Genomic DNA, 17,172 nt, shown 5'->3' on the forward strand with positions numbered 1-17,172 from the left:
TCATAGAATAGAATTTTTCTTCTCTAGAAGTTTTTTAAGAGCCTCTTTGACATCTTTGTTTCTCAGGGAGTAAATCAAAGGGTTCAACATAGGTGTGACTAGGGAGTAACATAAGGAGGCCACTTTGCTCAGTTCAGGAAACCTGTCAGGGGTGAGGTACATGAAGAAGACAGCCCCGTACAGCACACTCACGACTCCCAGGTGGGAGCTACAAGTGGAGAAGGCTTTCTTGCGGCCCTCAGTGGAGCGAATCTTTAGAACTGTGGACACAATATACATGTAAGAAACAACAATGACTATGATGGTTGGCAAGATAATGATGGTGGATAAGGTAAAAGAGACCATTCTGTGGACAAAGAGGTCAGAACAAGATAATCTCTGAAGTGGGCGAACATCACAGTAAAAGTGGTCAATGGCCCGAGAAGCACAAAAGGATAAAGTAAATGTCATACTGGTTTGAAGAACTGAGCTTATGCAGCCACAGAAATAGGAGCCAGCCACCAACTGAGTGCAGAGACGTGCTGACATCTGAACAGAATAGAGGAGTGGGTTGCAGATGGCAATGAAGCGATCATAAGCCATGGCTGCCAGGAGAAATCCCTCGGTCACAATGAAGAGTGCAAATAGAAAGAGCTGGGCCACACAGCCTGCAAAGGAGATGGACTTGCTTTCAGACCAGAAGTTGCTCATGGCCTTGGGTGCAATAACAGATGAATAGAAGAGATCAACAAAAGACAGGTTGCCTAGGAAGAAATACATTGGTGTGTTCAGCCGGGGGTCAGTCATGATAATGGCCATCATCCCAATGTTCCCTAGAAGGATCATAACATAGACAAGCAGAAATATCAGGAAGAGGAGAAGATGGAGTTCATAGCGCACCCTGAAGCCTATGAGAATGAAGTCAGTCATTTCTGAGTGATTGCTTGTTTCCCTGTCACCCATGGAAGACACCTGATGAGAGGCATAAGCAAAGTAAACAAAGGAACTCTGAGCTTTGATCTTAGCATTATAAATCATCTGTACAGTATTTAGATTTACAAGATTATTCTGAAATCATTGTTAATTTTATCCTTGTAGAAAAACTGTGACTTAAAAAGAATTTGGCTAAGTGATTTTTGAATTGATTTTTTTTCCTTAACTTCTTAGAGTGGCAGGATTTTTTTTTTTCTGTGCATATAATGGAATTTCTACTGAAACATTTTTCATATTTGAAAATACCACTATCTACATATTTCCCCCTCTTGTTTACATAATAATTTCAGTATCATAAAACAGTGACTGGAAGAGAGCACAAATAATTGATGAATTGCATTCAGGAAGCACTTTAGGTACTCTGGATTTGGAGATATTGGGGTCTTTAGTAATCACATTTAGGAAAACCTGTGGGTTTGATGTATACTACTAAGAGATATAAAGAAAGTGACTGTATCTTTTAATTATTTAAGATATTCAATTGCATTTTTTAGGTCATGGAAACTGAATTCTATACCCACTAAATTTGTATACCTACTAAAATAAAAGGTGTGCACAACCAATTAAAAATATGACAATTGCTCTCCCAGATGAAATATCAATAGTGTTTCATTAAAAAAAATAAATTGCATTCCCTTAGCTCACAGTTCATAGTTCTTTAAGAAGAGGTCTTCAGAAGAGTCACTTTAGAAATGTACATGGAACAAAATATGCATATGAGGGAAGTGTTAATTGCATTCTTATGTATCCTGAATTCATTCTCATAACTGTCATTAATTGGTTAGACAGCTTAAGTAGATTTGAACTCCTTGTATTAAGAACATGGTATACTTTTTTCTTTCCCTTCAGGACTATGTATCATTCCGTATGGACAATAGTAATAGCAGCAAATATATATAAGGCATTTTAAATATGTCAGACACTTTTCTCAAGGTTTTCATAATAGCTTGTTTAATCCATGCAATAATAATATAAGGTAAATACTTTTATATTGCCATGTCTACAGGTAAGGTACAGAGAAATAAAGTCTGTTGAAATTCACCTGCTGGGTCAGCATGTAGTTCAAGGCTAAGAAACTAATCTCCAGAATACATTCTCCTAATCATTCTTAATGGTTTATTAATACTATTGCCTTTTTAAAAGGAAATCTTTCTGTTACTTTACCTGACTTCTACTGGTGCTTTCATGTTAAAGTTTCCTATCTTTAAAATAAATTTCCTAATTCTCTCATCTGGGTCAAAATACCTCCCAAGGATAATAGATATTATCACCATATTTTCATATTATATATTAATTATTCCTCACATAACAATATATTTCTTAAGACATAACTTGTTCTCCATATAGTGTCACCATGATACATTCTGTGCCTGGCAAATGGCATATCTATAAATGTTTATTATGTAGTTAAAAGCGGAATAATAATTGAGCATGCAGAAAGCAAGGAAAATGAAATACTGTGGCGGTCAGCATGAGTTTTGGATTAGGACAGATTTAGGTTCTCACTTCCTGAATGAGACCTTGAGAGAGTTCTTTATTGTGTAGAGAGCATTTGTGTAGTGTTCCTTGTTGTGTAGAGAACTCAAACAGAAAAAGGCAAATAAGAGCAATAAAATTCTCAAAGTTTTCTTGTGGATACAAAATCATGTATGTAGACAAATCATTTGACACCATATTCAGCAAAGTATTCAATAAATGTAGGCATGATTCCTTTTATTGCAATTTCAAAAACAATCAATACTGAAGCAGTTGAACAGTAATAAAATGCAAATAGGCCTTTGAGGCTAAACCATTCTATGTTGAGGAAAAGAATCAGAGATTTTTTTTTAAAGGTTTATAGAAAATGAAGAAATCTATGAGCAATATAATATTTTCCCTGAGAAAATAACAGGACAAAGAGAAAAATGGCATAATGTGTTATCATAATTCAAGACAGTTTTAAAAATTAAAAATAAAATGTGCACCAATCCTATCAAAAATTAAATATGCAGACTACTTTATTATAAAGAAGAATGATTTTTAATTAGGTCATACTTTATGGTCTGGGGAGGTGTGCTTACTTTAGTAGTGAAAGAGAGCCTGAGTAGTTATGAAGTTTTGAAAAACAGTATATTTTATTTGTCTTCCTTTAATTTTGCCTAAATTCCTTTAATTTCCAATGTTTATTCTTATGAAACTCTTTCAAATATCATACTTTAATATTACTGTTAAATATTCATTATTCCTCACCTGATAACAAATTCCTTAATATCAAAATCAACTTGTTCATTGTATATTTATTATCAGCATAATGTTTTAAGTCTGGAAAATGGCAAATAATCAATACATATTTACTGTATAGATAAAGTATATCTAATTAGCATGCAGAGTCAGAGAAATGTTTAATAAATCCATATCTTAAATATCATGAATATTATAACATCATAAACATTAGTAAATATATGGCTTAAGACATTTTATCTGGAAAAAAAGAGTTCTTCCCAAAGCAGCCAACAAACAAACAATGAGTTTGTGGTTAATTATTTGCCAAAAGCTCAAGTGTTTTAAAAGTTATTTTTTTACCTTGTGTTATTTGGTAGTTGATCAGATCTATTAAAGATGAAGCAGTGGAATCCAAAATTTTCCCTTTTTTTAATTCTAGAAAAGGCAAACATAAAGTTAATTAATTGCTACGGCACAACTACAAGTACTGGAAAATGATGATTTTGATATAAAATGAACCAAGTCCATGAGGACCATAGAGACTCTAGATTTTTAAAAAGAGAGAGCATAATAGGACTTAAATAATACAAAAAATGAGTGTTAGTTATCTTAGTTTTAAATTCCTGCCATACAGAAATGTCACGTATTTTTCTCATCTGTATTTTTTAAACTGTGCTTTCCTTCAGTAGTTGATTTCTTGAGAATTTACGTAGTCTTTCTCAGGAGAAAATCAAGGTGCATTTTCTAAATAACGCTCCGCCAAAACTGAAATGATAAAAGGATCTCTATTCTATAGTTACATAAAGTGAACCTCAAGAATCAAACATCAGAATAGCTTCTCTCCTGCATTCTTAGGTGCTCATATAATTTTAAGGAAGGAGAATAGATTGTTGTGGATATGTAAGTAGAGGTTCAGATTCCTAAACCATCTGGAATCTAATAATCTGCCAAAATATCAGCCACAATTGTTCTTAAGGGTTTTGGATTTATTATAACAATGTAACTTTTCCCAATAATTGCAGCATTGAGATTTCTCTTGCCTTCTGGGAGACAGTCACCTTTGGGAGAGAAGGAAATGTAAGTCAATTATTACATGTCTTGGTTCCAGAACCAAGTCCATGAGGACCATAGAGACTCTAGATTTTTAAAAAGAGAGAGCATAATAGGACTTAAATAATACAAAAGTTTTCCTTTTTCCTTGTGTGAATGCTTAGATAGGAACCAAAAGGATGTTTCCATTTTAATTTCTACATTGAAAAGTCACATTTTCAATTTAACATCATAACATAATTTTTGGTAAACAAATTGAAATAGATATAAAAAGAGAGATTATATTTCATAATAAATTTTAAGGGATTTTTTTTGTCTTTCTTGTAAGTCACCAGTATGCTTTTGATTTCATTTCCCTAACATCTGAAAATATGCAACATTTTTTTTTTCATATATTTGTTGGTCACTGTTATTTCTTTTCAGAAACGTCTGTTTAGCTCATCTGCATACTTACTGTTTAGGTTATTTGTGTTTTAGGTGTTAATTTTTTTGAGTCTTTATGTATATTAGATATTAATCTCCTCTTGGGGAGTAGCCGGAAAGGATTTTTTTCTGATTCTGTAAGATCTCCGTTCATGCTCTTGATTGTTTTCTTTTCAGTGCAGAAACTTTTTAATTTAATTCCTGCTAGCTTTATTTATATCAGTAGGTTACTAATGACATCATTGGTACATATTGTTCATTGTATCACTAGGCAGGTTACAGGTTTAGCAACATTATGTAGCTTATTCCTCAGTTACATACTAAGTTGCAATGTGCAATACTAGGAGCTTTTTAGAGCTCTCAAGAAAGTCCATTGTATAAAGTTTTTACTGTTATGTAGACAAGTTTAGGCTCAGTGATACATTGTGGTTGTCTAACAAGAGAGTTCCTTTATTCCCAAGAGCTGAGTGTCTGAGATCAAGGTCAAGGCTGATAAGACTCTAACAGAGAGCTTCCTATTGAAGGACATTGCTCCAGCAGCTAGGCATTCTGTGTATTAGCTATCTTACTAGTACATAGGAGAAACTGTAGAGCATTCTTAGGGTGGGAAAAGGGTTCCTGTTACCCCCACAGCCCGCTGGGAGTTTGATCACCAGAGGAACAATTCCCTGTATATTTCCAAGGTCAGAATACCTACAATTTTTTGCTATTATTTCCTAAGTTTTAGGCATCCTATTGAGAAAATCATTGCTTGTGCTTATATATTCTACTGTTGACACTTAGATTTCTTCTAGCTGTTGTAGAGTTTCTGGTCTAATTTCTAGCTCTTTGATTCAAATTGAGTTGACTTTCATGCAGAGAGAGAGAGAGGGATATATTTTCATTTTTCTGCATGCATATATCCAGTTTTCCCAGCACCATTTGTTGTAAAAAGGGATGTCTTTTCTCCAATGTATGTTTTGTGCCCGTGTCAAGCATCAGATGACTATTTCTGTGTGAATTTATCTGTGTCTTCTATTACATTAATCTCTATGTCTGTTTTTAGAGCAGTACTACACTATTTTTGTTACTATACTTCTGTAGTATAATACAAAGTTGGGCATTGCTTTTTTGCTCAAAATTGTTTTGGCTATTCCGAGTCATTTATTCTTCCAAATGAATTTTGGAATTGTTTTTTCCTAATTCTGTGAATAATGCCATTGGTATTTTTAAGGAATTGCATTGAATATGTACATCAGTTTTGGAACATTGTCATTTTAACCATAAAAATTCTGCTCACTCAAGAAGATGGGAGATGCTTCGATCTTCTAAAGAATTCTTCAATTTTGTTCTTTTTAGTATACTATAAATTTCATTGTGAAGGTCTTTTAATTGCTTAGACTTATTCACAGGTGTTTTTTTTTCTATTTTATTTTATATTTTGAGGCCATTTAACATATTATTCTCTTAATCTCTTATTAAACAGAGTCATCATTCATGTGTAATAAAGCTACTAATGTTTGCATATTAAATTTGTATCCTTTCACTTTGCTGAGTTTTTTATGTGCTCTAGAATTCTGGTGGTAAAACTTTTTGGATTTTCTTAATATAGAATCATGACATCTGTAAATAGTGATAATTTGACTTCTTCCTTTCTTGGTTGTATAACTTTTATGTCCTCCATGTGCCTAGTTTCTTTGGCTAGAATTATAAATATTACATTAAATAAGAGTGGTGAGAGTGAACATCCTTGTCTCATTGCTGATTTTAGAGTAAATATTTTCAGTTTTTCCCCATTTAGTATAATGTTGGTTTTAGGTTTTCTGGACAATGTTAGGTAAGTTCCTACCTTCCCAATTCATTTCAGCCTTTTTGTCACCAAGAAATGCTGGATTTTCCAAATTTTTTTTTCTGTATCTATGGAAATCATCATCTGATTCTTGTTCCTAACTGTAATTACATGATGGATTACATTTACAGATTTGCATATGTTCAACCAATCTTGCATACCTGGAATGAAATCTACCTGATAGTGGTATATAATCTTCTTAATGTAGTTTTTAAAGTAGCTTGATAATATTTTCTTAAGGATTTTTTTTTCATTTTTGCTCATCAAGGATAATAGTCTGTAGTTTTATTTCCTTAATGTGTCATTGTCTGGTTTGGGTATCTGGATGATACTGGCTTCTGAAAATAAACTTAAAGGTTTCCACTCATTTCTTTTTCTTTTCTTTCTTTTTTTATTATTTGCTCAAGACAATACAATGATCTTGACATATCATACATTTGATTAAAATGGGTATGAATTCTTATTTTTCCATGTATACAGTCACTATTTCTATGAAAATTACTGTAAATTCTTAGCTACTAGTTCAGCCTCTCAGCATTTATAAATCCTATACTATTGTTAGCTACTCTTTGACATCTACATTTGCCTCTGGAATGTTATTTTACCTCAAGTTCATTTTCCACAACATATAATATTAGTTATAGTTATACAACTAATATGTACCTTGCACAACATATAATATCAAGAATCTTAATTTGCTTTTTAAAATACAAGATAGTGAATTTTAGAGACTTCCTAAGAAAGTGATTATTTTTTAAATAATGAAGAAGAGTTAATTTTTTCTTTGATTCTGGAATATATTATTCACATTGAGTGCAACTTTTTAAAGTACTATTAGAAATGGGACTAAGATTAAGTGTCTGCATTTAACATAAAACTAAAGAAAATAAGGTCCCCAATAAATATTCAAATGTTATACCTCAAGGCTCTAGAAAAGCAAGAATGAACTAGTGTCAAAACCAGTAGAAGACCAGAAATAATTAAGACCAGAGCTGAAATTAATTAAATAGAGAATTTAAAACAACAAAGGATCAATGCAACAGAATTGATTCTTTGAAAAGATAAACTAGATAGATAAACTCTTAGCCAAACTACTCAAAAAAGGAGAAGTCTGTAATAAAAAAATTAGGGATCAAAAAGGAGATACCTCCTCTGACATTTCTGAAATCCAGGGGATCATTAGAAACTGTTTTGAAAACGTAGAATTCACCAATACAGAAAATCTGGGAGACATTTACAAATTTCTAGACATGTATGAACTACTCAAACTGAACCAGGAAGATATAGACCAATATCATGCAATAAAATTAAAGCAGCAACTAAAAGCCTTCCAACCAAGAAACTACCAGATGAATGCTCAGCTGAGTTCTATCCATGTTTAAAGAAGACCTCAAATTATTCAATAAGATAAAGGAGGGAATACTACTAAATTCATTCTATGAAGCCAGTATCACACGGATACCAAAACAAGACAAAAATACATTGTGGGAGGCCATCCTTGCAGGTGATTGAGTTACCTCCCTGACTGGGCGAGAGGCACTCAGACGCTTCTTTGTGTTAAGAGCTTTCCCCACTCTTCTTGAGTCTGAGGGCTTGTGTATGTGGAGGCGTGCCTGACCACAGCCCCTGAAGACCCAATCTTCTCACCTGACCTTGGGACACTGCCCCCCTTAATCTTCATTGGATGGGATTTTCCCCAGAATTTTTGGTTCCCCAATAAAAGTCTATTCTCTGGTGTGTTCTCTCTCTCTCTCTCTCTCTCTCTCTCTGTCTCTTTCTGGCCTCTTCAGTAAACCTTGCTACTTTAATGGGTAATTAGAGGCTGGGGGTACAAGAAGCCATCCTGGAGCTGGTTTAAGGTATTAGAGTCTGTGTCTTTAATTCAATCTCCCTTAGGATTTCCCACGTAGCCGAACCTTCACATATAAAGTCTGTGCTGGCCATGGGCTAAAGCACATCAAGGAAAGGAACTACAAAGCAATATCCCTGATGAACACAGATGCAAATATTCTTAATAAAATATTAGCAAACCACTCCAAAACACATTAAGAGAAGATGGTAGAATAGGTAAGGTTACATCCTTGGCTGCTTCCTGGTGTGAAACAAAGAAAGGAGACAGGCAGCTTCTCCACAAAGTGGGCCTGGGGGACTTTACTGGAATTTAAAACTGGACATTTAAAGCAGACCAGGGACACAGGAGGTTAGATATAATAAAATAAGGAAAAAAATCCCCAGCAGCACAGCCACTTCTCTGGCTGGGCCAGAAGCAGTAGCCAGAGTAGTTCCTCCATGAGCATAGTAGAGGGATAAGAGAATTAAAGGAACCCATATTTTGGGGAGGCCCCAGGTGTGTCTGGGTAGGGAGTGTTTACAGACCAGGGACATTGCCCAACAAAACTGAAAGATATGCTGCACAATATCGATGTACAGAGAAAGAAGCTGCCATTACTCCAGCCAAAGGAAGAAACAATTTTGCAGCCGAATTTGGGGTGGGCAGAAGCTGGAAAAACCAATTTCTGGCAAACTTGAATTTTCCACTAAACACAGGCCCAGTAAATACACACTCTGCACGACATAGAGTGTGCTTAAATGACTAAAAGAAAATCAAACTTGGAGAGAGGTTGATATAGGCAACAACTGGTCAGGAAACCCACTGGGCTCTACCCTTCCCCCTCCAATCTAACTGCTTGCAGGACCTTGCAGGATCTGGCCAGGATCAGAACAGCCATAGTGGTAGACATACTTTGGAAACTGAACCCAAGATCAGTAAATATGGGGTCCAGAGTTGACATAGGGGAATAAGAATTGGCTCCCCACCACACAAATGAAACCAAGGGGATATTCATGGAGTAAAATCTTCCAGCATGGACCAGCAAGTACTGGGTACCTGAGGTGCACTGGTTTAAAATCTCAGACAAATTGGCATCCAGTGAAGAGCCTGGAGCCTGCCTAAGCCTAAGTGCTACCTCCACTATTCCACCTATGGGACTACTTCTTTCACTCTAGCATTCAGAGGGTGGATCATCATGTAACAGGTGACACCCACCTAACACTGCTGAGAAGAGAAGCTGAGAATATTTTGAACTCCAATGGAAATAATTCTTTAACTTTTAATCAAGACTTTTTTCTTATTTTGCTTTTTTAAAAATTCATTTCTCTATTTAATTGTGAACTTGACTGTATATAGACATTTGTACATTTTAATGTTTTTTTTTTCTCCCAATTCCAGCATTTTTGAAGCCATTTATTTTTTATTGATTCGTTTTTCATGAACTAGGATGTTAGGTTGGTAAATTTTAGTTTTGTTTTATATTCTTTTATCTTGTTTTTAATTTTTAAATAACTTTTACCTTATACATATTTTCCCCCTACTTATCGCTTTTCCTTGATTCTCCCTCTTATTCCACTAATAGCCTATCTCTATTGTTCTCTCTTTCACTCTTCATTTAATCTTTTACTCTGTCTTCTTTCCTTCTCCCTCATATTCATCACATATTATAACACTCTGTTCTCTCCCTATCCACCATTTGAAATTGAAAACCCTTTTGCAAACTTGCTACTTTTATTATAGGCAATAATTGATCATATCATTTCTGTTTATTGTAATAATTAACATTGTAGATGTCATATTAGGAACTATTTGGTTTAATGCTCTATATTGCTTGCTTTGATTGTTGTAATTATTTGTCTCCCCCTAAAAAGTGAGGTACTGGAACATTCAAGATCACTATAAGCCCATTGGGTAGAAACCGAACTACCTCAGATCCATACTGTTAGATGAGTAGACACAAAAACAACATGAAAGAGCAACAGAATAAATAGCCTCAAGCAAACCAAGATACCTCAATAACAGAATCTATCGACATTATGGTGGAAGAAATGTCAGAGAAAGAGTTTAGAATGTTCATAGTGACTGATGACAAAGTAAAAAATGGTAGATAGACTAAAATCAGAGAGAAAATGCAGGAAGTAAAATATCACTTCAAAAAGAGTCAGAGGTTCTGAAAAAGAACAAGCAGAAATTCTTGAAATGAAATAAACAATAAACCAAATTAAAAATTCAATATAAAGCATGAGACCAACAGACTAGACCACTTGGAAGAGAGATCCTTAGGCAATGAAGACAAAATACACCATCTCAAAAACAGAGTTGGCCACAGAGAGAAGATGTTAAGAAACCATGAAAGGAACTTCCAAGAACTATGGGATAACATTAAAAGACCAAATTTAAGATTTATTAAGATATATGGAAACACAGAAATATAAACCAAAGGAATGGCAATTTTTTTCAATGACATATCAAAAAAATTTCCCAAACTAAAGAATGAAATGGAAAATGAGCTACAAGAGGTTTACAGGACCCAAAATGTAAAAAATTATAACAGACATATCAAGGCACATAATAATGAAAATGCATAGCATACAGAATAAGGACAGAATTCTAAAGAAAAATACCATAGAAAAATACCAGATTACATATAGGAGGACAATAATTCAGATCTCAGCTGATTTCTCTACTCAAACCCTCAGTGCTAGGAGGTCCAGGAATAAAATATAGCAAACTCTGAAGGAAAAAGGATGCCAGATAAGAATCCTATATCCAGTAAAATTAGGCTTCATATTTAAAGATAAAATAAAAACCTTCCATGATAAAAGTTAAAAGAATTCACACCTAGAAAGCCTGCACTACAGAATATTGTCAACAAAATATTCCATGAAGATGAAATGGAAAAAAAAAAGTGAAAACCAGCAATGGGAGAAACTACACCAAAGGAAGAGACAATCAAAGGAGAAACTAATTCAAATTAAAAGCCAGAAATAAACCCAAGTGACAGGGAATACAAATCATATTGCAATAATAACCTTGAATGTTAATGGCATAAACTTACCAATCAAAAGACATAGACTGGCAGATTGGATTGAAAACAATATGATGTCTCCAAGAGACTCACCTCAGAGGCAAAGACATCCACAGAGAGAAGGTAAAAAAGAATGGGAAAAAACATATCATTCACATGGGTCATGTAAACAAGCAGGGATTTCCATCTTCATATCAGGTAAAGTAGACTTCAAGCAAAAGTTAGTCAGGAGGGACAAAGAACGACATCTAATACTGCTTAAGAGAATTATACATCAATAAGACATAATAATAATCATAAATATCTATACCCCAAACAATGGAGCTTCACGAACAAACAATGGAGCATACATCAAACAAACCCTTCTTAATTTCAAGAATCAAATAGATCACAACAAAATAATACTAAGTGACTTTAAAAACCTCTCTCACTACTGGATAAATCCTCCAAAAAATAAAAAATAAAAAAAGAAACTATAGAATAAATATCAATAATTTAGAGTATATATATATATACTCTAAATTATTGATATTTATTATTGATATATATAATATTTCATTCATCAATGAGTAAATACATTTTAATTAGCTGTGCACAGCGTATTCTCTAAAATAGACTATATCTTATGCCACAAAGCAACTCTTAGCAATCACAAACAAAATAAAACAAAACAAAAAACAAAACAGAGATAATACTCTGCATTCTATCAGATCATAATGGAATGAAATTAGAAATAACAATGGAAAAAGAAGTAGAACCTACTCTAACACCTGGAGACTAAATAATATTGTATTGAATAATGAATGGATAGTTGAAGAAATCAGAGATGAAATTAAAAAAATGAATTAGACGTAAATGAGAAATGTGATACAATCTATCCAAATCTCTGGGCACTATGAAGGCAGTGCTAAAAGGAACATTCATTGAATTGAGCTCATTCTTTAAAAAAGAGTAGAAAGTCAATTAATGAATTACCTAACATTTCATCTCAAAGCCCTAGAAAAAGGAAAAAATCAACACCAAAAGCAGTAAAGTCAGTAAATAATTAAAATCAGAGCTGAAATAAAATTGAAATTAAAGAATCAATTCACAAAATTGACAAAACCCAAAAGTTTGTTCTTTGAAAAAATAAATAAAATTTATACACACTTAGCAATGTTAATGAAGAGAAAGAGAAAACTCAAATTACTAAAATTAGCAATGAAAAAAGAAGTATCTTGATGGACAGTACTGAGATACAGAAGGTAATTAGAAACTATTTTGAACATTTACACTCCAATAAAATAGAAAATCTTGAAGATATCAACTGTCATGACTGGCACTGTCAAACTCACTGTACCAGCAAGGGGCAATGGGAGATTAAGAAAAACACATACACACAGATATATAGGTAGATGAAGTTATGTGGAGTGCTGCTCTGCCTGAGGAGATGAAGAAGCAGTATCTCAAGAGCCATTTTAGCATGTTTTATTTACATGTCTCATAATCAAGTTAAAGACTATAGAATAAATCTTTGTGCTCAAGAAAGTTATAGGACTAGAAACTTTTCCACCAATTAATGTGCAATGTTAGGAGCTTTGAGCAGCACTCAAGAAGAACATGATCTGAAGTTATTGTTAAGTGGGCAGGCTCAGGAATAGCAGCACTGGTGAAAATTGTGGTTTTCTTGATGCTCAGAATTCCTCTATCCCTAAGAGCTGTGTGCCTGAGTTCAAGGTCAAAGCTGATAAGACTCTTGCACAGAACCCCTTTGGGTGGAGCATCACCATAGCAACTGGGCACCCTGTACCCTTGCAGAGAAACACTCCCAGGCAGCAGACATGCTACAGCCATGAAGTCATCAGAGACCCTCCTCCTGACCTGCCCATACCAGTCACTGCCCTCCCATTCTCTGTCACTGCTCTCCATAATAAAAAAATTTCTAAAAACATATGACCTACCCAAACTGAATCAGGAGGGCATACACAATTTAAACAGATTAGTTTCAAGCAATGAAATAGAAGATGCCATCAAAAGCCTGCTGACAAAGAAAAACCAAGGACAAGAAGAATTCTCAGCTGAGTTATAAAGACCTTCAAAGAAGAATTAACACCAATAATTCTCAAATTATTCCATGAAATAAAAAAAGAGAGAATTCTTCCAAACTCATTCTTTGAAGCTATTATCACCCTGATACCAAAATCAAAGAAAGGCACATCAAGAAAGAAAACTTCAGAATCAATATTCCTGATGATCATAGATGCAAAAATTCTCAATAATATTCTGGCAAACTGCACACAAATGCTTACTAAACAGATGATGCACCACAATCAAGTGGGGTTTATTGCAGGAATACAAGTTCAGTTGAACACATGGAAAACAATAAACATAATTCATCACATCAATGGATATAAGACAAGAATTATGAGACTGCCCACACTAGCCCAAGTGGGACCCAGGCTCACAGTAGGCCCAGGCCCATTCCTGCACTGGCTGGGCAGACACCCACCAGGGCTTAGCCTCTGGCACAGGACCACCCCTCTGACCAGCAGACTTCTGCGGAAGGCGAGTCCCAGCCCAGACCTCCCATACCAACTTGCGTAGGCCCCAGGTCCAGGTTAGGTCCGAATTCGCCCCTCCCCACCTGGGAGCCTAAACCTAGCTAATTTTCATCTTGGAACACTGCAGCTATCACCATAGCCTTCCCCACATAGTAGCTCCTAACTTTTTGACAACAGATAAGGCCTAGAAGGAGCTATATCTTGGAGCAGGCTTCCAAAGGGAGTGTGAGGTTCACTCCTGCAGCCCCATCTCTGTAAGACATTTTTTCCACTTTGGGGCACCTTAACTATTATCTCAAGTTACCTCTGCTATTGCCACCACCAACCTTAGATGCAGTAGCATACACTGAGGCACACCAGCAGGGTCTGGAAGCCCAACATCAAGCTGAGGTACAGACAATCTGCATGGATACTACAAGAATATAGGGAAGAAATTGTAATATCTCAGATCCACACTGCAAGAAAGGAAGACACAATGACAACATGAAAAAACAAGGGAGGAAAAGGGCCCCAAACAAGCCAGGATACTATAATTACAGAACCCATGGACAGTGAAGTTAATGAAATGTCAGAAAAGAAGTTCAGAATGCTCAAAATTAAAGTGACCTGTGAATTAAAGAATGATGTAAATGAGGCAATACAGGCAAAAATTGATCACTCCAACAAACAGATGAGAGCAAATACAAGTAGCAAAAGATTACTTCAAGAAAGAGATAGAGGCTCTGAAAAAAATATAGTCAGAAATCCTTGAAATGAAGGATACCATAAGTCAAATAAAAAACTCAATAGAAAGCATAACCAACAGACTAGATCATTTGGAAGAAAGAACATCAGATAATGAAGACAAAGTATACAATCTGGAAAATAAAGTTGACTACAAAGTGAAGATAGTAAGAAACCATGAACAGAACATCCAAAAATTATGGGACAGTATCAAAAGACTAAATCTAAGAGTTATTGGGATGGAGAAGGCACAGAGTTTCAAACCAAAGAAATGCACAATCTCTTCAATGAGATAATATCAGAAAATTTCCTAAGCGTGAAGAACAAATTGGAAAACCAAATACAAGAGGCTTACAGGACACCGAATGTATTAAATTACAAGAGATCTACACCAAGGCATATTATAATGAAAATGCCTAGCATACAGAAGGAGAAAATTTTAAAAGCCTCAAGAGTGAGGAATCATATCACATATAAGAAAAGACCAATTTGTATCTCAGCAGATTTTTCAACCCAGATTCTCAAAGCCAGGAGATCATATACCAAGTTCTGAAACATATACCAAGCTCTGAAAGAAGATGGATGCCAACCAACAACCTTATATCCAGCAAAACTAAGCTTTATATTTGATGATGAAATAAAAATTTTCCATGATAAAAAAGTTAAAAGAATTTAAAACTAGAAAGCCTCCACTACAGAACATCCTCTGAAAAATATTCCAAGAAGAGGAAATGAAAAACAATGATAAAAATCAACAGAGAGAAATATTACACTAAATGAAAATCTAATCACAGGAGAAAAGGGGTCATGTTAAAGACAAAAAATAAACAAAAATGGCTGGGAATACAAATAATGTCTCAATAATAACCCTGAATGTTAATGGCATAAACTCACCATTCAAAAGACATAGAGTAGCAGATTGGATTTCAAAAAAAGACCTAACAATATGCTGCCTCCAAGAGACTGATCTCATAGAAAAGATATCCACAGACTGAAGGTGAAGGGTTGGGAAAAATCATACCTATCAAATGAACTGCAGAAGAAAACAGTGGTTTGCAGCCTTGTATCAAATAAAGTAGACTTCAAACTAAGTGAATCAAAAAGGATAAAGAAGCACACTACATACTGCTCAAGGGAACCATACATCAACAAGACTTAACAATTATAAATATTTATGCCCCAAATAATGGAGCATCTACGTTCATCAAACAAACTCTCCTCAAGTTCAAGAGTCACATAGACCATAATAATTTTGGGTGACTTTAACACACCTCTTCCATTACTAGACAAATCTTCCAAACAAAAGTTGATCAAAGAAACGCTAGAACTCAATAATACAATCAATAACTTAGACTTAACTGACATATTTAGAATATTTCATCCTTCCATGAGAGAATACACTTTCTTCTCAGCTGCACATAGATCTTCTCTAAAATAGATCATACATTATGCTACAAAGCAACTCTTAGCAAATATAAAAAAGTAGAGATACTACCCTGCATTCTATCAGATCATAATGGAATGAAATTAGAAATCAATGACAAAATAACAAATAAAATCCACTCCACACCTGGAGACTAAATAATATGCTACTGAATGAACAATGGGTTACAGAAGACATTGAGAAGAAGATTAAAAAATTTTTAGAGGTGAATGACAACACAGATACAACATATCAAAATCTCTGGGACACTATAAAAGCAGTTCTAAGAGAACAGTTCATTGCATGGAGTTCATAACTTAAAAGAAAAAAAAAGCCAACAAATAAATGACTTAATATTACATCTCAAAGCCCTAGAAAAAGAAGAACAAATCAACACCAAAAGCAGAAGACAGTAAATAATTAAAACAAGAGCATAAATCAATAAAATTGAAACAAAGAAAACAATTGAAAAAATTGACAGAAAAAATAAACAAAATTGACAGACCCTTAGCCATGCTAATGAAGAGGAGAGAGAAAACTCAAATTACTAACATATATGATAAAAAAGAAAATATCACAACAGACACTACAGAAATTCAAAAGATAATTAGAAATTACTTTGAAAACCTGTACTCCAATAAAATAGAAAATATCAAAGGCATTGATAAATTTCTAGAGTCATATAATTTGTCCAAATTGAATCAGGATGATATACACAATTTAAACATATCAATTTTAAGTGATGAAATAGAAGACACAAATAGAAGTCTACCAACCCAGAAAAGCCCAGGACCAGATGGATACACAGCCAAGTTCTACAAGAACTTTAAAGAAGAACTAATACCAATACTCTTCAATTTATTTCAGGAAATAGAAAAAGCAGGAGCACTTCCAAACTCATTCTATGAGGCCAATATCGCCCTGATTCCACAACCAGGCAAAGACACACCAAAGAAAGAAAACTTCACACCAACATCTCTAATGAACATACATGCAAAAATTCTCAATAAAATTCTGGCAAATCAAATACAAAAAAATATCAAAAAGATTGGGCACCATGATCAAGGGGGACTCATCCCAGGGATGCAAGATTGATTCAACATAAGAAAATCAATAAATGTAATTCATCACATCAATAGACTCAAAGATAAA

General features: G+C 34.4%; 1 protein-coding gene across 1 annotated transcript; it reads right to left on the reverse strand.

Annotated features, from left to right (window-relative positions):
* LOC308658877 (olfactory receptor 9K2) lies at nucleotides 1-957 on the reverse strand (the record flags this gene model as incomplete). The annotated part of the gene is made up of 1 exon (XM_081311787.1): nucleotides 1-957. Exon 1 carries the CDS (start codon nucleotides 940-942, stop codon nucleotides 1-3), a length of 942 nt encoding a protein of 313 aa, XP_081167913.1. The 5' UTR covers nucleotides 943-957.
* Nucleotides 958-17,172: the final 16,215 nt, after the last annotated feature.

The sequence above is a fragment of the Spermophilus citellus genome (genome assembly GCF_964194105.1).
Source record: "Spermophilus citellus genome assembly, chromosome: 10".
NCBI classification, from domain to species: domain Eukaryota; kingdom Metazoa; phylum Chordata; class Mammalia; order Rodentia; family Sciuridae; genus Spermophilus; species Spermophilus citellus.